The 24874-nt window shown below is 40.0% G+C and overlaps 1 protein-coding gene across 1 annotated transcript in view; it reads left to right on the top strand.

The window, feature by feature from the left end:
* Positions 1-1712: 1712 nt before the first annotated feature.
* LOC142744345 (zinc finger protein 474-like) overlaps positions 1713-24874 on the top strand; it is a 28980-nt gene continuing 5818 nt past the window's right edge. The window contains exons 1-3 of the mRNA XM_075854803.1: positions 1713-1801; positions 14337-15423; positions 22433-22613. Of these exons, the coding sequence (XP_075710918.1) occupies positions 14473-15423; positions 22433-22613 (1132 nt within the window). The 5' untranslated portion in view covers positions 1713-1801; positions 14337-14472. The remainder of the gene's footprint in view (positions 1802-14336; positions 15424-22432; positions 22614-24874) is intronic.

Raw genomic sequence — 24874 nt, 5'->3', positions numbered from 1 at the left:
AAGGTCTCAGGTTACCTCAGTTCATTGGCCTACTTTTAGGGTATGTTCACACGGCCTATTTACGGACGTAAATCGGGCGTTTTTGCCCCGAATTACGCCCGAAAATAGCGCCTCAATAGCGCTGACAAACATCTGCCCATTGAAAGCAATGGGCAGACGTTTGTCTGTTCACACGAGGCGTATATTTACGCGCCGCTGTCAAATGACGGCACGTAAATAGACGCCCGCGTAGAAGAAGTGACCTGTCACTTCTTTGGCCGTAATTGGAGCCGCTATTCATTGACTCCAATGAATAGCAGCGCTAATTACGGCCGTAATTGACGCGCCGTTCAAGCGCCTGCACATGCCGGTACGGCTGAAATTACGGGGATGTTTTCAGGCTGAAACATCCCCGTAATTTCAGCCGTTACGGACCCCCGCCGTGTGAACATACCCTTAGGGTATGTGCACACGATAGCAGGCATTTACGTCTGAAAAGACAGACTGTTTTCAGGAGAAAACAGATGCCTCGTTTCAGTCGTAAATGCTCCTCCGCGCATTTTGCGAGGCTTCTCTGACAGCCGTAAATTTTGAGCTGCTCTTCATTGAGTTCAATGAAGAACGGCTCAAATTACGTCTGAAAGAAGTGCCCTGCACTTCTTTTGACGAGGCTGTATGTTTACGCGTCGTCGTTTGACAGCTGTCAAACGACGACGCGTAAATGACAGGTTGTCTGCACAGTACGTCGGCAAACCCATTTAAATGAATGGGCAGATGTTTGCCGACGTCTTGTAGCCTTATTTTCAGATGTAAAACGAGGCATAATACGCCTCGTTTACGTCTGAATATAGGTAGTGTGAACCCAGCCTTAAAAGTAGAACAATATACTGATGTAACCGGTGGGGCTCCAGTCCGGAAGGGGGGCTGCTGCAGGTGTTTGTTTTTTTTCTAAAGAATAATAAACTGTGACCTGATCAATTATAGGGGAAATGGTCCCCAGTGTTCATGTGGGGGACAGGAGAGAGAATGTTAATGGGGTAGCACTGAGCATTTATTTTAGGGTAAGTTCACAAGTAGCATAAACACTGCAGATTTTCTGCAACGGATTTCATTGAGAAAAATCCGCAGTGTAAGGCCTCAAGCACTCTTCAGTGAAATGCTTCAGTGTGCTATCCATTTTTTAATGGATAGCACACTGACCCATTCATTTCTATGGGGCCATGCAAAAAACCCACCGATAAACCGTTCATAAATTGACCTGTGGTGCATTTTTTTAAATATCTGCAGCATGTCAATTTATGCTGCGGGATCGCTGGTTTTCTGTTGCAGGTTTTCCCATTGAATTCATTGGGGAGGTAATACCCGCAACAATTAGCACATGTTGCGATTTTTGCGGTGAAAAACTTGCGTTATTGGGGGCGTCCTGGTCTCAAATTTCTACATGATATCCTTTGTGTATTTTTTTTTTATGCATCGGATCACAGGAATATACTTGAAGATAGAACCTCATAAGGCTCTACATGGTCATTTATTGTTTCCTTTATCTAGTACATGTCCATACAAGTTGTGGTACTGTAGAAATAGATCCTAGCACTTTTGTTCCTGCATTAGTCCTATTTGCTGAACTACCCTGGAGCCATTAGGTCTGGATTCAGTTTCATCACGTTTGTTGACATGTTGCTTAGATACTAAGAGATAGTAGCTGCATTATAGTTACTGCAGCAACGACAACGCGGACATTCCTCCACAACAAGGCAGCAAGTAAACCTGTAATATTACATGCTAATATCCTGGATCCTGGAATAAACTGTTCATCTCGATGGTAAGAAAAACAATGTTTACTTTAGTCTGTCTCTGCTCCTCTTTGCAATGTTAGTAGTTCTGAATGCCATACTTTATTTATCTGCATTACTTTTTATTTGTGAAGCATTGTGGGCTTTTCTGCTCTAAAATTTAACATACCTACTAAGAGTTTAACCTCTATTAACAGAAACTAAGCAAATGATCCAAGTTGAATTCTGCGTAACATTTATATTTATTCCTGCTTTCTGTTTAATTCACTTGCCAGACTAAACACTGGGCAACTTATCACTTAGTTGTTATTCTTTTCATGAGTCACAAGCAGTTGGGACTTAACTTAGGCAGATGTCTGCAAATTGATCTATTTAATATATATATATATATATATATATATATATATATACACATATATATATATACACATATATATATATATATATATATATACATACACACATATATATATATACACACACATATATATATATATATATATATATATATATATATATACACATTTAATATATTCATACCGTACAGCTATAATATTAAAACCACCTGCCTAATATTGTGTAGGTCCCCCTCACGCTGCCAAACAGGTTTAAACTGTTGAAGAATAGACTCCATGGTCCAGTTCTGATGCTCACGTGCCCATTGTGGGCGCTTTCGGCAGTGGAACTGGGTCAGCATGGGCACTTTGACTGGTCTGCGACTACGCACCCCAAACACAGAAAGCTACATTGCACTGTGTTTTGACACCTTTATATCATAGACCGCATTAATGTCAGCAATATAATAATAATAATCTTTATTTATATAGCGCCAACATATTACGCAGCACTCTACAATTTAGAGGGAACATGAAACAAGCAATATCAGACATTACATAGTGACAAAGTTAATTTACAGTTTTCAAACCAGAGGAGTGAGGACCCTGCTCGCCAGAGCTTACAATCTATGAGGAAATAAGGGAGACACAAAGGGGGGGAAATAGACGAGAGCGGGAAACGGAGTGTGTGAGAATCAAGCACTCTTGCAGTCTCCAGTGTTGCCAGAAAAAACCAACGTGGATACCAGCATATTACGATACCGACTCTCCAGTGAGGAGTGTGTTCCATTGCTACAATTTGCTCACCTTGGGTGAAACCTCGGCTGCCCCCGAGCATAGGAAGATCCAAGCTATTCAACATAAGGATTGACCGTGGATGGAGTGGATATAAGGAGAACCTTCCATGTGGGAATTGTGATCTGCCAATGATGAGATTGAAGGGGTGAAAAACGCGATTGATATATATAATTTTTTTTAAAATCTGCCTTAACTCTACAATTGCTCCAGGAGGAGGAACATAGTGAAAAAGAGTGAACTTTCAGTCCACCTTGAGTTGCGAGATCAACATAAAGATGAGTATTCAACTCTTTATCTATATTTGCATGGCTATTATATAAGAGGAACTGCTCCTGTTGGTTTCGGACCAAAATTCTAAAAGAAGGAGGAAAAAGCAAAAACTGCAAGTGTGAACTGAGACCAATGGTGTCTGAATAAAAATTTAACGTGGATACCAGCATAGCAGGATTCCGACTCTTCAATGTAGGAGCGTGCTCCATTGCTTAGATTTGCTCACCTTTGGGTGAAATCTCGGCTGCCCCCGAGTATAGGAAGATTTAAAGTTAAATATTTAACTCCTTATATACAATTGCATTGCTATTACACAAGAGGAACTGTTTCTGTTGGTTTCGGACCAAAATTAGAAAAGAAGGAGTAAAAAGAAAAAAGTGCAAGTGTGAACGGAGACCAATGGTGTCTGGATAAAAAATCTTCAGAACCGGTTCTTATAGCTAATCTCTTATATGGGTCTGATTTTGGCTTATGTATAGAACACCTATTACCTAGATATCTCATCATGACATGTCATTGTGTGTAGAGGGGGATAAATTAATGGCAGTAATGTTATAAAAGTCTGTGTTGGTATCCTGGCCAGGAGACATTTTTTTTAATTATGTACATCTAGTTTGAAACAAATGTGTTTGCTCAAACCCTTTTCTTTTCCTATAAAAAATCTTTGTATTATGGATAAAAGAGGAAAGAGATATATTTATATATGAAAAATCTTTAAAATATATTTTTATATGGAATTTAATAAAAATTTATATGAAATTATTCTTATCCCAAAGAGTGCCTGGTATGTTTTGGAAAATATTTTTTGTTTTTTTCTTTTTGAATTGTAACAGTCTTTGTTCTGTACAATAGTCCAGCCATTTTTTATACACATGGGGTGGTACATATAAAGCTGCAGGAGCCGGTCACCAGCCAGTATCCGTATCCGTGTATGACTGACATGAAGTGAAGGAGTGTGAGGCAATCTAATACTGATGACTAATCTAAAAGGAGGGCCATGGAAAGGAGTCAGATTAGGGAATGTTATAGTCCTGTCTAAAAAGATGTGTTTTCAGGGCACGTTTAAAACTGTGGCTATTGTGAATTGATGTGATTGTCTGGGGTAGCACATTCCAGAGGACAGGTGCAGCTCGAGAAAAATCTTGGAGACGGGAGTCGGAGGTTCGGATTATGAAGGATTTTAATCTAAGGTCGTTGGCAGAACGTAGGGCCCGAGTAGGGTGGTAGACAGAGATGAGGGTGGAGATGTATAGAGGTGCAACACTGTGGAGAGCTTTGTGGATGAGAGTAATAAGTTTGAATTTTATTCTGAAGGGGATGGGCAACCAGTGAAGTGATTGGCAGAGGGTAGAGGTGTTGGTGTAGCGGTTGGTCATAAAGATGAGCCTGGCTGCTGCATTAAGGATAGATTGGAGAGGGGAGACTTTAGTGAGGGGCAGACTGACTAGTAATGAGTTACAGTAGTTGAGACGAGAGTGAATCAGAGCAACAATGAGAGTTTTGGCTGTTTCCTCAGTAAGAAAAGGGGGGATTCTGGAGATGTTTTTGAGGTGAAAATGACAGGAGCGTGAAAGTGATTGAATGTGAGGAGTAAAGGAAAGATCTGAGTAAAAAATAACCCTGAGACAGCGGGCGTGCTGCATAGGAGTTATGATAGTGCCCCATACTGAGATGGAGACATCAGGTTTAGGAAGGTTAGTAGATGGTGGGAACACGAGGAGCTCAGTTTTAGAAAGATTCAGTTTCAGATAAAGAGAGGACATGATGTTAGAGACAGCGGAGAGACAATGACCCGTGTTTTGTATTAGAGCAGGGGTGATGTCATGGGAAGAGGCATATAATTGGTGTCATCGGCGTAGAGATGGTACTGGAAGCCAAATCTGCTGATGGTTTGTCCAATAGGGGCTGTGTAGAGAGAAAAGAGGAGTGGACCTAGAACTGATACCTGAGGAACCCCGATTGCAAGTGGATAAGGAGAAGAAGTAGAACCAGCAAATGACACACTGAACGAGCAGTCAGAGAGATAGGAGGAAAACCAAGAGAGAGCAGCGTCCTTGAGGCCAATAGACTGGATCATCTTAAATAGGAGTTGGTGGTCTACAGTGTCAAAGGCTGCAGAGAGATCCAGAAGAATCAGGAGAGAATATTTACCGTCCGATTTAGCCGCCAAGAGATCATTTGTGCTACAGTAGCTCTTTCGTGGGATCGGACCAGGCTGACTAGCCTTCCCTTCCAACATGCATCAATGAGTCTTAATTGCCCGTGACCCTTTTGCCGGTTAACCGGTTGTCCTTCTTTGTTCCACTTTTGCTAGGTACTAACCACTGCATACCAGAAACACCCCACAAGACCTGCCTTTTTGAAGATGCTATGACCCAGTCATCTATATATATAATGGGTATATACAATAATTATGTATTTGACAACAAATATATAATTTTAATATCTAGAAGGTTTGGATATACATTATATGCATAATAAAGCAAACACAAAAATACAGCATCATTCTGTGGGCAGTAGGATTCAATATATGCAAACAATAGATTTCAATAATCTTCAAATTGTATTGCTGCTGAACTTACTATACTTTACATGTGAGATTCTTAAATAAATATATATACATATATATATATATATATATATATATATATATATATATATATATATATATACACATACACTGAAGGAAATAAGTATTTGATCCCTTGCTGATTTTGTAAGTTTGCCCACTGTCAAAGTCATGAACAGTCTAGAATTTTTAGGCTAGGTTAATTTTACCAGTGAGAGATGGATTATATATATAAAAAAAAAAAAAAGAAAATCACATAGTCAAAATTATATATATTTATTTGCATTGTGCACAGAGAAATAAGTATTTGATCCCCTACCAACCATTAAGAGTTCAGCCTCCTGCAGACCAGTTACACGCTCCAAATCAACTTGGTGCCTGCATTAAAGACAGCTGTCTTAAATGGTCACCTGTATAAAAGACTCCTGTCCACAGACTCAATTATTCAGTCTGACTCTAACCTCTACAACATGGGCAAGACCAAAGAGCTTTCTAAGGATGTCAGGGACAAGATCATAAACTTGCACAAGGCTAGAATGGGCTACAAAACCATAAGTAATACGCTGGGCAAGAAGGAGACAACTGTTGGTGCAATAGTAAGAAAATGGAACACATACAAAATGACTGTCAATCGACATCGATCTGGGGCTCCATGCAAAATCTCACCTCGTGGGGTATCCTTGATCCTGAGGAAGGTGAGAGCTCAGTCGAAAACTACACGGGGGGAACTTGTTAATGATCTCAAGGCAGCTGGGACCACAGTCACCAAGAAAACCATTGGTAACACATTACGCCGTAATGGATTAAAATCCTACAGTGCCCGCAAGGTCCCCCTGCTCAAGAAGGTACATGTACAGGCCCGTCTGAAGTTTGCAAATGAACATCTGTATGATTCTGAGAGTGATTGGGAGAAGGTGCTGTGGTCAGATGAGACTAAAATTGAGCTCTTTGGCATTAACTCAACTCGCCGTGTTTGGAGGAAGAGAAATGCTGCCTATGACCCAAAGAACACCGTCCCCACTGTCAAGCATGGAGGTGGAAACATTATGTTTTGGGGGTGTTTCTCTGCTAAGGGCACAGGACTACTTCACCGCATCAATGGGAGAATGGATGGAGCCATGTACCGTCAAATCCTGAGTGACAACCTCCTTCCCTCCACCAGGACATTAAAAATGGCTCGTGGCTGGGTCTTCCAGCACGACAATGACCTGAAACATACAGCCACGGCAACAAAGGAGTGGCTCAAAAAGAAGCACATTAAGGTCATGGAGTGGCCTAGCCAGTCTCCAGACCTTAATCCCATAGAAAACTTATGGAGGGAGCTGAAGATCCGAGTTGCCAAGCGACAGCCTCGAAATCTTAATGATTTACAGATGATCTGCAAAGAGGAGTGGGCCAAAATTCCATCTAACATGTGTGCAAACCTCATCATCAACTACAAAAAACGTCTGACTGCTGTGCTTGCCAACAAGGGTTTTGCCACCAAGTATTAAGTCTTGTTTGCCAAAGGGATCAAATACTTATTTCTCTGTGAACAATGCAAATAAATATATATAATTTTGACAATGTGATTTTCTGTTTTTTTTTTTTAAATATAATCTATCTCTCACTGGTAAAATTAACCTAGCCTAAAAATTCTAGACTGTTCATGTCTTTGACAGTGGGCAAACTTACAAAATCAGCAAGGGATCAAATACTTATTTCCTTTACTGTATGTATATATATATATATATATATTTGACTGAAAAAGTATATCTGAACTATGAATCTACGGGTGTAAATGTTCAAGTGAACAAAACTGGTAAAATCCATAACTTTATACTCGCATATTAATGCCATAATAGTCAATCACCTGTCTACAGAATGCCACTAAAGCGTTAATCAAGTAGACACTGAGAGTTCTCACTGTAAGGCTGTGTTTACACGTTAAAGCACCATAAACCAGAATACAGGGGTGCCATATGCTGCTTGTGGTTTCCTGTTTAATTGGACAATGGACACTGGGCAATGTAGCATTATGAAGGACCCCACAGGCTTCCTCTAATAAGCATAATCATTAAAGTAGGTACATCTATATAATGCCTAAATACACTCCTCAACATTGAAATTGCAACACCAAGAAGGAAAAGTTTTTGAATTCACAGGATCGTTATGCAAATGATAAAAAAATGGATACAAAATATTCCAAATTTCTTGATCTATTCAGTATAGAGTATGAGCGCCATGCACAGAAATACAGGCACTTACACGCTTTGGCATTCTATCAATGAGGTTTTTAATCGTTGTCTGGGGAATGTTATGTCACGCTGAAGGCACTTGGACATGCAAATCATCAAGATTGGCCGATGGCAGCTCCCTTTACAATTGCCGACCAATGATGTCCCAGATGTGCTCAATGGGAGACAAGTCCGGAGACGCTGCAGGCCATGGTGGCACGTTTAAGCCACGCAGGCTGCTCACAGTAGCACGAGCAACATGCGGCCTGGAGTTGTCCCGTTGAAAAACGGCTACTGGGACACTTTGGAGAAATGGCCGTGCCACTGGTTCTATAACCAAATCAATGTAACGCTGAGCTGTTAGTGTACCTGAAATGAAGACTAGAGGTGGCTCGGCTACCGTACATTATGCCACCCCACACCATAATCTTGGGAGTAGGACCGGTGTCCGTTTCCTTGTGAAGGCCTCTTCATAGCATTGCCCACGTGGTCCCCGGACCAATCTCTGGCTATCCTGTACCTAAATGGAGGACACCAAACAGCTCCCTAGAACATCCGTTGTAAATGGCCCTTCACATTGGTATATGGGCTCTATAGGGAACCGGGCCACAGGCCCATAATAAGCATGGTGGTGATGGTGAACCCGCTAGATATGAAACATAACCTATAACTTGGAGTCTGACACACGAGAAATGAATTAAAACAGTGAAAGTTTATTAAATCAATTAAAATAAACACACATATAAAAGCATAGAGATGATTACCACAAGGAAAATGGACAACCAGAACATATAGTACAAATGGCGGCACTATGTAGACAAACTAAGCACAACTATGGCAGATAACATTTATGTTTGCTAAGTAATGTACAAGCGGCCAACTGTATGTAAATACAAAGTGCTGGGTAATGAGTGCAATAATGGTGAATTCACTTTATAAATTCTCTGCATAATACATCTTGGCAACAGCCCATAAGTGGTTGAAGAGAGTAGCTGAAAGTGTATCTGGCTATCATTGTGTCCGAGACAAAAGCGGGACTCACCACTGAAGACGATAGGCCTCCATTCCAGGCTCCAATACCGTTTTGCTGTGCACCACGATAGCCTTTGAGAGCGATGGCGTGTGGTCAATGAAACACCTGTAGCTAGACATCTGGCTCGTAGCCCAATGTCGTGCAAATGCCTTCTGATACTTTGTGTCAACACTGGTTGCCGCCCTAGGCTTGAGATGTGACGTCCTATTTCACTTGCAGTTTAGAATGGATTCACGCTATTCTTCCATTCAGCCAATCCGTCCATGCAGAGGTTCGCCTCCACGCACCTCTTGCTGTCATTCCCGTTGTTGTTGTCCTAACTTCTGGGACATGCAACGTTGAACAGTGCTGACATATCGGCCTAAGTGCGTAGCATCTGCCGGAGTGATAAACCAAGGTCTCTCAGTTCAAGGATTTTGTCCCTCTCCGTTTGTGAAAAATGGCGATAACTGGAACGTTGACGAATAGGAGGCATCAAACAATCATCTCAAACCACACCACTTGATACAGTTTTTAAGGTCTCATGTGCCACAGATTGGAGCTAGTTTTTTGAAAAATTTATAATTTGCAGATCTTAGCAACACCTGCTACTTTCTCAATTTGCATAACCTTACGCCTTGCCCTTCTTCGTTTTGTAATTTCAATGTTGAGAAGTGTAGTTAAACCATCAATCTGCAATACCCCCAACAGTTTTCAGGATGCTCACAGTGTTTGCTTCTTTCGGAGCACTACGCAGATGCCCTCAGAGGTGTAATTAGTAACATTAGGGCCCTATATCAAGACTTAAATTGGGGTCCAATTCCCAAATGACAGGCAACTGCAGCAAGTGTGTTAGGAATAATAAAACCTTATGATTACTTTGGTCTTCCATCTTCCACTGCCTCTACTTTCCTTCCACTCCATCATCCATTGTGATCAGTTACTGCACCTTACTTCTTATTGGAGTTGGGCTCCCGTATCTGTGCGGCCCCATAGCAATTGCTATGCCTGCTACCATGCTGGTTATGCCCATAAATGCCCTATTTAAAGTGATTCTGTCATGAGACAATTTGTTTAAACACTACACCTATCGCAATTCTTAGCAGACAAAAAATGGCGACAGCACCCTGCGAACACTAATGCCACCTAAACCACTAAATATAAATAAATATGCACTAAAGCTAAATCTACTTACAAATAGGGAGGTTCTTAGTGCACATTTTGATCAAAAAGTGTTAGCCCACCTGCCACGACAAGGCGACCTCTGTAAGGTGGGAACCTACGCTGCACATACACCCAGAACTGGGACTAAGCCTACATATATACCTGGGGATGGTAGGATCCAGCATTGAACTGATTAAAATCACCCAGGGCAGAATGGGAGGAGTGCAAGAACAACAAGTGGAGGCAGTCACTAACCCCACATATATGGATCACATAAACACAACAAAAAGTTGAACAGCACATTCCAACTAAATGATACAAAATGTATGCAGGTGCAAGAACACCTGTGACTGCAGAAATACAGCAGACAAAAAATGGCGACAGCACCCTGCGAACACTAATGCCACCTAAACCACTAAATATAAATAAATATGCACTAAAGCTAAATCTACTTACAAATAGGGAGGTTCTTAGTGCACATTTTGATCAAAAAGTGTTAGCCCACCTGCCACGACAAGGCGACCTCTGTAAGGTGGGAACCTACGCTGCACATACACCCAGAACTGGGACTAAGCCTACATATATACCTGGGGATGGTAGGATCCAGCATTGAACTGATTAAAATCACCCAGGGCAGAATGGGAGGAGTGCAAGAACAACAAGTGGAGGCAGTCACTAACCCCACATATATGGATCACATAAACACAACAAAAAGTTGAACAGCACATTCCAACTAAATGATACAAAATGTATGCAGGTGCAAGAACACCTGTGACTGCAGAAATACAGCAGACAAAAAATGGCGACAGCACCCTGCGAACACTAATGCCACCTAAACCACTAAATATAAATAAATATGCACTAAAGCTAAATCTACTTACAAATAGGGAGGTTCTTAGTGCACATTTTGATCAAAAAGTGTTAGCCCACCTGCCACGACAAGGCGACCTCTGTAAGGTGGGAACCTACGCTGTACATACACCCAGAACTGGGACTAAGCCTACATATATACCTGGGGATGGTAGGATCCAGCATTGAACTGATTAAAATCACCCAGGGCAGAATGGGAGGAGTGCAAGAACAACAAGTGGAGGCAGTCACTAACCCCACATATATGGATCACATAAACACAACAAAAAGTTGAACAGCACATTCCAACTAAATGATACAAAATGTATGCAGGTGCAAGAACACCTGTGACTGCAGAAATACAGCAGACAAAAAATGGCGACAGCACCCTGCGAACACTAATGCCACCTAAACCACTAAATATAAATAAATATGCACTAAAGCTAAATCTACTTACAAATAGGGAGGTTCTTAGTGCACATTTTGATCAAAAAGTGTTAGCCCACCTGCCACGACAAGGCGACCTCTGTAAGGTGGGAACCTACGCTGCACATACACCCAGAACTGGGACTAAGCCTACATATATACCTGGGGATGGTAGGATCCAGCATTGAACTGATTAAAATCACCCAGGGCAGAATGGGAGGAGTGCAAGAACAACAAGTGGAGGCAGTCACTAACCCCACATATATGGATCACATAAACACAACAAAAAGTTGAACAGCACATTCCAACTAAATGATACAAAATGTATGCAGGTGCAAGAACACCTGTGACTGCAGAAATACAGCAGACAAAAAATGGCGACAGCACCCTGCGAACACTAATGCCACCTAAACCACTAAATATAAATAAATATGCACTAAAGCTAAATCTACTTACAAATAGGGAGGTTCTTAGTGCACATTTTGATCAAAAAGTGTTAGCCCACCTGCCACGACAAGGCGACCTCTGTAAGGTGGGAACCTACGCTGCACATACACCCAGAACTGGGACTAAGCCTACATATATACCTGGGGATGGTAGGATCCAGCATTGAACTGATTAAAATCACCCAGGGCAGAATGGGAGGAGTGCAAGAACAACAAGTGGAGGCAGTCACTAACCCCACATATATGGATCACATAAACACAACAAAAAGTTGAACAGCACATTCCAACTAAATGATACAAAATGTATGCAGGTGCAAGAACACCTGTGACTGCAGAAATACAGCAGACAAAAAATGGCGACAGCACCCTGCGAACACTAATGCCACCTAAACCACTAAATATAAATAAATATGCACTAAAGCTAAATCTACTTACAAATAGGGAGGTTCTTAGTGCACATTTTGATCAAAAAGTGTTAGCCCACCTGCCACGACAAGGCGACCTCTGTAAGGTGGGAACCTACGCTGCACATACACCCAGAACTGGGACTAAGCCTACATATATACCTGGGGATGGTAGGATCCAGCATTGAACTGATTAAAATCACCCAGGGCAGAATGGGAGGAGTGCAAGAACAACAAGTGGAGGCAGTCACTAACCCCACATATATGGATCACATAAACACAACAAAAAGTTGAACAGCACATTCCAACTAAATGATACAAAATGTATGCAGGTGCAAGAACACCTGTGACTGCAGAAATACAGCAGACAAAAAATGGCGACAGCACCCTGCGAACACTAATGCCACCTAAACCACTAAATATAAATAAATATGCACTAAAGCTAAATCTACTTACAAATAGGGAGGTTCTTAGTGCACATTTTGATCAAAAAGTGTTAGCCCACCTGCCACGACAAGGCGACCTCTGTAAGGTGGGAACCTACGCTGCACATACACCCAGAACTGGGACTAAGCCTACATATATACCTGGGGATGGTAGGATCCAGCATTGAACTGATTAAAATCACCCAGGGCAGAATGGGAGGAGTGCAAGAACAACAAGTGGAGGCAGTCACTAACCCCACATATATGGATCACATAAACACAACAAAAAGTTGAACAGCACATTCCAACTAAATGATACAAAATGTATGCAGGTGCAAGAACACCTGTGACTGCAGAAATACAGCAGACAAAAAATGGCGACAGCACCCTGCGAACACTAATGCCACCTAAACCACTAAATATAAATAAATATGCACTAAAGCTAAATCTACTTACAAATAGGGAGGTTCTTAGTGCACATTTTGATCAAAAAGTGTTAGCCCACCTGCCACGACAAGGCGACCTCTGTAAGGTGGGAACCTACGCTGCACATACACCCAGAACTGGGACTAAGCCTACATATATACCTGGGGATGGTAGGATCCAGCATTGAACTGATTAAAATCACCCAGGGCAGAATGGGAGGAGTGCAAGAACAACAAGTGGAGGCAGTCACTAACCCCACATATATGGATCACATAAACACAACAAAAAGTTGAACAGCACATTCCAACTAAATGATACAAAATGTATGCAGGTGCAAGAACACCTGTGACTGCAGAAATACAGCAGACAAAAAATGGCGACAGCACCCTGCGAACACTAATGCCACCTAAACCACTAAATATAAATAAATATGCACTAAAGCTAAATCTACTATCGCAATTCTTATTTAAAGGGGTTGTCTTTGGACAATACCTTCTTTTTTTTTAATGAAAGTTTTCCTGACTATAAGTTGATCACAGGGTGTTCTAGTGCTGGAATCCACAGCAATTAATTGTAATCTGTGGTGAATCTGGCACTGGATCTAAAGCATTGCACAGTTCTCATTAAAATCATTGGGCTGTCAATGTGATGTGCGACTATGATGGGGTCCTTCAGAGTGAAATATGCTATTTGTAGCCTTTCTCTGTTCTAGCTTAAAGGGTCTTAAATTTGGGACCCCCTTTATTAACAGAATTCCCCAATAGATTTGAAAAAAAAATTTCTAAATCAAACAACCCCTTTAAACCTAATTGGAACCCTGGTTCAAAGCTAAGTGTTATTTAATTTATCAGTCGTGTTATGTCTAAAAATATGCAAAAAGTATTGAAGCAATGGACACATGTTTACTGTGAGGATTGATAGTTGTAAATTTGTTTACAAAAACCCATTAATTTTTTCTACGTTTTTATCTTCTTTATTGCAGAGGAAAGCTGGACCTCTGATATAATATATTTTTCATAGCCCACTGAAGTCTTAAAGTGACCAAATTAAGTAACTTAGAAGGACATATTGCTGGGGCTAGGCAAATAGAGCACCACTTGTAGTCTTCTCTGTGTCATACATATGTGTGTAGTTAGTAATTATCTCAAAAATACAAAGTTTTAAAATTGATTATTCATTAAAATGTATTATCCATTAATAATAATTTTATCTGTCACATTTCAGATTAAATTCAAAGTAGGAACATCTATAAGATTGTAAACAAAACCTGAAGTCAAGTTGAAAAAAAGAGTCTAAAATGCTGAAAAATCTAGACCACGAAAGAAATCTTCAGTTGATTTAAAAAAACAACACTTAGCTAATGACAAATAGCACAGAAACAAGTAAGATTGTAAAAGAACCTTATGTTAAGTCAGTATCTAACATCCGTAGAATTGTCAGGCCAGAAACAGCTATATTAGTAAAAAGATCAACAAAAACCATGTCAAAGAGTGAAGAAAAACGACCAGTTATTCCTCCTCGAAGACCAGGTTTTAAAGTCTGCTACATTTGTGGCAGAGAATTTGGTTCAAAGTCAATTGCCATCCATGAACCCAAATGCCTAGAAAAATGGCACGTAGAGAATGAAAGTCTCCCAAAACATCTCAGAAGAGCATCTCCAATAAAACCTCAGGTTTGTGGCTCAGATGATGCAGTAAATAAGGCCGCATGGCAAAGTTCCCAATCACAGCTTTTACCATGTGGGAATTGTGGCCGTACATTTCTTCCAGATCGCCTTCTTGTGCACCAAAGAAGTTGCAAACCAAATGGTAAGAGTTTAGGATCTCAGCATTCCACAGCTAACAAGACATTAACAAATCCAAATTCTATGCCAGAATCTAAAACAACCAGTGAGTTTTCCAATGCTATGAATCCTCACATTCCAGTGAAGCCAAGGACATTAATTTGTTACATATGTGGACGAGAGTTTGGAACTAAATCTCTCCCAATACATGAACCGAAGTGCCTTGAAAAATGGAAAATAGAAAATGATAGGTTACCTAAAGGGCAACGAAGACCTGTTCCTCAGAAACCACAAGTGGATTTGTCTAAAGGAGCAAGTCAAGCAGTACAAAATGAAGCTTCTTGGCAGAGTTTTAAAGACCAACTGTTGCCATGTTCAAACTGTGGGAGAACTTTTGCAAGCGACCGTCTCATAGTTCATCAAAAAAGTTGTAAAGCTAAAGCTGGAGGTCCGAACAACAAAAGTCAAAATATGCAAAGTAATAAACCGATGTACACAAATAAGGATTCTGATGTTCTGAATCAAAAGGTAACACATTTAATATTTTCTCCATTATTTCTAATTTCGAATTATTTCTAATTTCTTTAAGAATCCAGATTATATGATCATTGAACATTATTTGAACATCACCCTATAAAGGTGAATTACCAATCTGTTTATTTTTCTCATACGAAATCTGAAAGATGTTCTTGGTATGTTGAAAAAGGGGATCATGCAAAGTACATTTATAATGCAGGCAGCAATATTTATAGTGCAGGCAACAATGTTTAATTGCTCTAATTATAAAATATACGCACTAATTCATTTTATATATTGTTGGAGACCAGTTTTCTTTTGTCCTTTGAACTTCTTCCTATCTGATCACAATAAACATCTGCTAACTATTTTCAGTACATTTGCTGTGTTTTATGATTGTTCTGTTATTCTAAGTCTCACTTTACACTCTAATCTCTTATGTATCTCAGGAAGCTTCTTTGTCTCTTTGAAGCAGATGTGTACCAGGATGACGTATACATCTCAAATGCATCTCTTCGGTCAAGTCTGTTCTAACTTTATTAACATTTAAGCCTTCTGACGGGAGATGAAAAGTGGAAGACTTAAATAAAACTCTCTCTGATTAGCAAAATGATGCCAATGCCTAGATATTTTTTACATATTTGGAAGTCATCTGCTTTTTTTTTGGTCTAATGATCTACCAGCAGCGCTGTCATGGAAAGAACATTAAGAAAAAAAATACTGCACCCCATGTTTACTCAAAAATATTTAAAAAAATTTATTTTGAAGTTATTATTAGTTATTGCTCTAAAGCGAACCCGATGAATTGTTTAGAATAGGAATTCTTTCTCGTCTTTGCTCTTCATCTCCACTCTCTTAATTTATGCCAGCACTGTTATAGTAGAGTTATTTAGGTTTAAGAATGTTTTGATAAAGTGAAATTAAAACTTTTTTGACATATTCTAAATGACAATATGTTCTAGTAAAGATATAAAAGGCAGTTCTAGATGCATGATGATATAGTAATAGAGTGAAGGTAGTATAGAGTAACTCTGATGTGTTATCTGTAGTGGTCATCTATACACAGTGACTGATAGTAAAGAGCTTTTATATTTCTTCATTATTTTAAACTGGATGTCAACCTTTGTACAAGTGGCTGTAGACATGAGAAGACTTGACTGAATTAATCATTCAGCCAAAGGTTATCTGTCCTAAACCCCTAATAATGTAGACATTGAACAATTGGGGAAGATGGACTGACTGCATGACATTTGTGGTACTGCCTACCTTGACCAAGTGAAAGTTATGATTGACCAAGTGAAATCCAATCTGCCTGATCCAGCAACCTGCCAACACTATAAACATTAACTTGATTTCAGTTGAAATTAGCGGAATCTACTGACAAAATTTGTGGACAGCTTCATTCACCTCTCATATATCCATTTGCGGAATTCAGGTGCAAAATATCAACTTTGCTATTCAGCAGTGGTGTACCAAGTCCTTCTGGAAATTCCATAAAAGTTGATGATGTCAAGGTGGAAAATATGTTAAAAACTTGGTTTTCAGTTGACGTTATGTTAGTATAGTCTTGGGTGTTGCACATTAAAGATTAATTAAAGTAGTTATTGTAGTTAGCAGGTAAGTATTTAAGAAAAATAACCTTAAAATTATGTTTAGAAGAACACACCATATTATAAATGGCAATTTTGACAAATAAAGTCAGGACTCCTAAGAACCACATGACTATGTCCATGTAATCAAGTGACCAAATACTATTGCCAGCTATGTATGCCAACATAATACTGCCACAGTGCCCCGTAGTAGCCACAGCCATAGCACCTGTAATAAGGTTAGCAAAAGTGCACCTGTAATGGTGCCAGCCAACGTGCTCATACTTTACAATAGAAACCTCCACCACATTTCTTGTGCTACTTTAGTGACAATCTGAAAGTTACAAGTGAGCAACCTATAGGACACTGGCTTGTATCTCCCTCCTCCTATGCCAATTTGAGATTGTTGTACAAAAAGTGAAACATACTTTGTACAATGTCTACCAATAGCTGCATGCAGTGGTCCCAGCAGGGCTTTCTATTGATATGGATATCCTATGTGAAAAAAATCCATCCTCAAGTAAAAATGTAATTCCTAAATATGAAGTTACATTTTAAAGTCAGTCAACTGAAATAATGTATTATGATAGGGAAGGGGCTGTTTTAATTGCACTTACATGACAAATGTAGGTGAAAGTGCAAATATGGACCTTCATAGGAGGTCATTAAACAAGAGAAATCTCCTGAAATTTACAAAAGATTTGATCACGTTCTTGGAACATTGCAGAAATTATCCTTTGATCTACATATTGAGAAGAAAAAAAAAATGAATATAATGAATAATCAATGTATGAACTTTTACTCTCTTCTGGCCTGAACACCAGATAGTGGTGTATTTCTTCTCTGAGTAGCTAGATTTACTTTTTAAAGGAATTAATTTACAGGAGAACTGTTGTGGGCTGAATGTTACTCAATTAAATCTGATCTGTCTTTTCCTCACAATCTTACTATTAACACTTTATAAATTCTCAAATGCATCAGACACTCTGGTTACTGATGCTTATGTTGAGGTAACTGGATACCTACAAAACTTGATCTATCACTCTTGTAAAGAGACCAAGAAATCATTAAATAACTTTTAACTTCCAAAGGGACAATTTGATTCTAGCTTCAGATAATGTAAAAGCAATGTGAAATACTGTGTATGATATTTAAAGATCTATTCCAGGCAAAACAAAGAATAGCTATACTAAACAGTGGCCACAATGACCTATCTGACCTCCTCTCCTTATTGTTGTCGGTTGCAACATTTTTATTTTTGATTGGTAGGCCATGCTACTAATAGTTACATGTAGGGCTATATGTGTCCATGTCCATGAGTAGATTATTATCCCAACTATTTTCATGTCATACTAATTCTTACTCCAACCCCTTGTTCCCGACGCACTGCACTGTTCTTTACTTTCCCCTTCCCCATGCTAACTTGTTACTCATGTAGCATCAGCAAATCCTGCTCAATAAGAATGAATTCTGGCCAGGCCTACTCCGGCGGAGCGATGCATGCAGTTTGATGATGTCATCAAGCCACCTACATCATACAAAGCTATGATTGGTGGGGCAGGAAACCTATGGCTCCCTTGCTCCCGCCAGCGCGTTAGACTGCTTAATTGTATCCGCATCCCAAGGATGCAGATACAATTGCATTCAGTAAGTACCGAATTGACATCCCTCTTCTCCCGGGTCTGCGAACCGGCTGTCATTTTAACAACCGGTTCGAAAGAACTGGAAGCGACTGGCCGCCTCACACGGGCCCCCTGACGTTATGGACTGACCTCCCCTGGCCTCAGCTTCTAGCACTAAAAGAATAAAAGCCTCAGTGTTGAAAGGGCAAACACTTTAAGTACTTTATATATTAATATCAATGGCATGCCTAACTGAACTCTTCTTTAAGGAAATATATGTGATATACTGTATTTATAACTTTAGCTTACTAATATTGGCAAATGCACTGTAAATAAGAGAGAGCATATAATCTTATTGGTATCACATAATTCTATAGGCTAATAATAATGATTATAGATTAAAAACACTTCTGACATCATATACATGGCAGAGCTGTATGCATGGAGCCTTTAAAGAAAACACAGAGTCCTTGAGGCTCTGAACTATGGAGCCATAGGTCCTCCATGTGCCGTCTAATGGTGCATTCGTACAGCACCCTATTATGGACATAGTAGCATTGGATGAAGCATGACACAGTATTTTTTCTGCCACATTTGTAACAAATCCTATAGTTAATGTAATGACGGGGTAGGGAGACAGACAGGTGATCCCTAATCTACCCGCCTCTCAGTCCCTGCCTACTTGCAACGGCCCGTCCTAGGCGACGGCGTACAACTGGGCGACGGTCCCTACTCTCACTATGTGCACAACAGACAGACAGACAAGGGTACAAAGAAGCTAAGGGAAAAGGGGCAGATGCCCACGGCAACACCATGAGCTACAAGAGTAGTGAACGAGCCGAGTCAAACCAGGAGTGTACGAGGTACCAAACGCAGAGCAAGAGAGTAGTCAGTAAAACCAGGGTCAATATGAAGCAGAGGACAAATAGTACAAGCAGCAGCAGAGCCAGGAAACAAGCAGAATCACAGGCAAAGGAGAAGCAGGAAATGAAGGTATAAATAGACAGAGGGCGTGAGCTAGCTCTGTCTGGCCAGGCTGTGATAGGCTCTCCCACTCCTCAGCCTCCCAGCCTGAGTGGTAGAAGAAGGAGTCACTCGATCAGACTTAGGAGCAGGTGCAGACTGAGTAACCACGGGCGTCGACACAGAAGCTGTGTCTGGCAGATCCTTTACAGTTAAAGCCTCTGTATGCCTCTGCAAGAAATCGCTGAGGGAGTCGGTTGCCATCCTGCTATCTTTATTTCTGGACAGAATTAATTCTAATATTATGATGACAGCTTGTACCTTCTAGAAATCGAATGCTTGTGTCACATAGGGTTCGTGGACCCACTGGGCCGTACCGCCTTGGCTGTATGGCAGCTGGCCATCAGGGCGCAGGTCAGAGTCCATAGTTTATATTGGGTACCTGTGGCAGCTCGGACAGTAGCAAGGCAGGTTTGGCAGGAACTAGGCAGCAGGTAGACGTCAGGCGTGGAGAAGCAGGACAGGCGTGGTATACAGCACAGCACGGCTACAGCTAAGCATGGCACTAGATCAGGATACAGGTTACAGGATACAGGAACAGGAAACACTGGGAGCAGGAAAAACTAGGGGACCATTTGCAAGACAGACTAGGAATACAACAACAAAGCTCAGGCGTGGGAGGATGGGGCTGGGACCTTCTTATAGCCCAGGGTGCTCTGGACCAATTAGCTCAATCACCAACATGCTTGCGCTCTGGCTTCTCAGGTCTGGACTGAGCTCATGAGCGCACCCTGGTGGTCACTGTGGAGGAGGATGGGCGTATGTGCAGACATCTTTTGAGAGAAGGGCGTCGACTGGATGGAAGGAGTTTGTGGTCAGCGACCACGGACGTTACAGCTTGTATCCATATTGCTTAAAACAAACCAAAAATTCTATTGACTTTGAACACGACAATATTTTCTATAATATAATACTGTATACAGAAAATGGGGGCTGGTATTGTTAAAAACATTTTCTTGCAGCATCTATATAATACATGAAGCAGTATAGTGAAAAATATAGAGAGAATATGGAGCAAACAAGTATAATGTTGTATGGACCTCTATATAGTACTGAGAGCATTTTAGTGATTTTAGAGATCTCTTCAAATATTCAGCAATTGAGAGATTTCTGCCTTCACAATGACCTTTGACCTTCAAAGTATACATAATGGGGTTTTCAGAACTTAGATGTAAATGACAGAAAAGTACCTAAATGTGTCAAAATGCTCACCAGACGATGCCAGAAATTATTATTCACTATTTAACCCAGCCCTTTACAGCATCTCTTTTTTTAATGCTGCAACGGCTTTCTGTGGGTGGGATTACCATCTATAGCACTACAGATTCCATCATTCCTCTGCCGTCTTACAGGAGTTTCCTGTATTTAAAAGCTGCCTGCATGTCCCTCTATTACGAGGTGTAAGGTTGTCTGTAATTACTCACTGTCTGATACTGAGACACATCTCATCAGTATCTGCTGCCCAGAAAATGCAACAGAATCCCTCCAGAGACAAGAAGGGAACGGGGAGAGCCAGGGAGCAAAGGAGATGAGCGTTATGTGATGTGTGAAGTTCTGCACTACAGGGAGGGGGAGGGGGAGATATCCACATGTTCAGTGTACAGAATGTCACACTATCAGGAGCACCATCATATGACTTCATGTGAGACTGAATTACATAGCAGCTGCAGTCAGCACATCAGTTCGGCATCATGCAAACGACCGTACCCATGTGCACGGCCGTGATTTTCGGGTCGGCCGGGAGTGGACTGTCAGATGCGAGATGCCCGCAAATCTAGGGCGATGGACATGGCCGCGGCCATTATTTTCAATGAGCATGGACACGGCCGTAATAAGGCATGCCCGTTCTTTCTGTGGTCCAGGCTCCCGGGCCATGCAGGGACCGTGAAAACCACGGTCGTGTGCATGGTCGCATAGGAATGAATGGGGCCGCAATTCTCCCATGGATTTTCCGGGGATTTGCGGTCGCAAAAGCATGTTTATGTGCATGGGGCCGAAGGGATAAATCTTACTGCAGGTAAACCATCTACACAGGGTTTTTAAACACTGGGAAACCCCATTCAATGTTGTCAGGACAGGAAAACTGTAAAAAAAACAACAAATTTTGACAATAGAATTTTGGTGGCAAAATACATTAATTATATGGAGCAGGGTCAAATAAGCAACTGAACAGGACCTGTGGTGTTTCTTAGGGGAAACAATAGAAAGGCACAGGGAAAATAAAAGCTGTCTGATCTATGTGCCCTCTGACAGTATACCTCTAGTGCGTATCTAGCAGCTAATACTACTGATTCTGCAGAAAAAAATACTGACTTTGGTTAAAAAAATTGTCAACATAAGCATAACATAATAGATATATATTTTTTCATTATAGTTGGTTATCTATAAATATTAAAATACCATTGGTCATATACAAATGTTCCTAGTTACAATAAGAAATCTGCTAGGCACAGTGACTGAGTGATTAGCATTGGTGCCTTACAGCACTGAGCTCCTATGTTTGAATCTGACTTGGGCAACATCTGGTTCTGCCATTTAAGGGTTTCTATACTGATAGGCACAAAGAGAAATTCAATTGTGAGCTGCACAAAGGACAGGGACTGATGTGAGTGATTGCATTCTAGCATAGCGCTTCAGAATATGTTACCGCTATATAAAAAAAATTAAATAATGTATGTATGTATGTATAAAATATATGACTAAATTGCAAAAATAATAAAAATTTGTACAAAAATTACAGTTTTCAGTCATTCTTAGTTATCTTTACTCAAACCATTCTGTTCACAGCCACAAGTTGTAAAGCCACCCCCAACGGTTGTATGCTACATTTGTGGCCGGGAGTTTGGATCAAAATCTATCCGCATCCATGAACCCCAGTGCTTAAAGAAATGGCATCTGGAAAATGACAGATTACCAAAGAATTTGCGAAGACCTGAACCAAAGAAGCCGGAAGTCAGACAGATTGGAGGTATGGCAGGGCAAAAACAGTTATCTAATGAAGAATTGCGTTAATGTCAACCAAAATGCTAGAATTTAGATGTTGCAACAGTGAAATGTAGAACAGTTAATGGAGTCACATCACTTCCGATTGTGCAAGTTTTATTTTCTAGGCAATGTCATGAGTAAAAAAAGATGCACTGTGTTTTTCTATAATCAAACATTTACATTATAAAACACTGATATAATACAGGCTGTGATTCGTAACAAACATATTTATAACCAAAACAGTTTTAATACAGACTGTAACTAGTCACTAACACACTCATTATACAGGCTGTAACTCAAATCCAATGGAATCATAATACAGGCTGTGACTCATAACCAACACATTCATAATAAAAGCTGCAACTCATAACCAACACACTTATAATACAGGCTGTGACTCATAACTAAATTACTCATAATACAATCTGTGATTCAAAACCAAAGCGTTCATAATACAGACTGTGAGTCATAGCTGATGTACTCATAATACAGGCTGTGACTCATAACCAATGCACTGATAATACAGTTTGTGACTGATAACAAAATGATTTATAATACAGGCTGTGATTCAAAACCAAAGCATTCATAATACAGGCTGTGATTCATAACTGATGTACTCATAATACAGGCTGTGACTCATAACCAAATTACTCATAATACAGGCTGTGATTCGTAACCAATGCACTGATAATACAGGCTGTGATTCATAACCAACACATTCATAATACAGGCTGTGAATCATAACCATCATACTCGTAATACAAGCTGCTACTCATAAATAACACACTCATAATACAAGCTGTGATTCATAACCAATGCACTGATAATACAGGCTGTGACTCATAACCTACACATTCATAAGACAGGCTGTGACTCAGAACCAACATAGTCATAATACAAGCTGTTAGTCATAACCAAATTACTCATAATACAGGCTGTGATTCAAAACCAATGCATACATAATACAGACTGTGACTCATTAACCATGCATTCATAATACAGGATGTGACTCACAACCAACGCTTATAATACAGGCTGTGACTCATATCCAATTTACTCATAATACAAGCTGTCAATCATAACTAAATTACTCATAATACAGGCTTTGATTTAAAACCAAAGAATTCATAGTACAGGCTGTGACTTATAACTAATGTACTCATAATACAGGCTGTGATTCATAACCAACACATTTATAATACAGGATGTGACTCAGAACCAAATTACTCATAATACAGGCTGTGATTCAAAACCAACACATTCATAATACAGGCTGTGACTCATAACCAATGCACTCATAATACAGGCTGTGACTCATAACTAATGAACTAATAAAACAGACTATGCATAATTCATGAGCTCCACCTTATGAATACTGTGGACAAAACGGCGCAATATTTTTTGTGTGATTTTTGGACTAGTAGTACAGTGGGTCTGTCCCTTTATCTTGCTTCCCCTAAATAGGGCAGATTATTATGGTAATATATATCAACTTTAAAGCATGTAAAAAAATAGTCCAGTTCCAGATTATCACAAATATTTTCGACGGCTTGACATGTTCATGACCTGATTACAGAAATATGACGTTGGGAGCACTAGGGCAGTATCAGCATGTATTGACCAGGGTATGCAGTACTTTTAGAGGTTAGATTGTATGGAGATGCACAGGATAGTACATCTGACAATCTGAGTATAAGCAGAAAACACGAATAATCCTGCACATCACTAGTTCTGAAATTGTAATAATTAATTTCCCTTTAGATTATCTGAATGTTACTGTATCATGGATAGAATGTTTCCAAAAGAGAAATTGGACTTGATTGTATTATCTTGCTAAAATATCTGTTTTGTCATTTGTGTATATTCCTGAATTCTTAATCACATGTTGTAACACAATAAAATATGAAAAACACATAAATTACGTTGGCAAGTGTGTACTCAAAATAAAAAAAATATGTCACTAACAGATCCTCCAACCATTGCTTGTTGTTACAACATAAGCTGTGGAATATGAATCACATTAAAACTGGGCAGAGCACACATTTTTTCCGTGCCAACTAGAGACATTGTAATATGTAAAAAATGCAGAGACCCCGCTTAAAATGAACGAGCGTCTGCTCCCTTGAAATTAAAAAATAATGTTAAATTGAGCAAAAACTGTTCCATTGTCTACTGTGCCAGGAATAGATGTTGGCAATAAAGAAACAAACTTTATAAATAAGAGTTTTGTATAGACAGAGCTTA

This window comes from Rhinoderma darwinii, chromosome 1 (genome assembly GCF_050947455.1).
Source record: "Rhinoderma darwinii isolate aRhiDar2 chromosome 1, aRhiDar2.hap1, whole genome shotgun sequence".
Lineage (NCBI taxonomy): Eukaryota > Metazoa > Chordata > Amphibia > Anura > Rhinodermatidae > Rhinoderma > Rhinoderma darwinii.
This window is presented reverse-complemented; position numbering and strand designations above follow the sequence as displayed.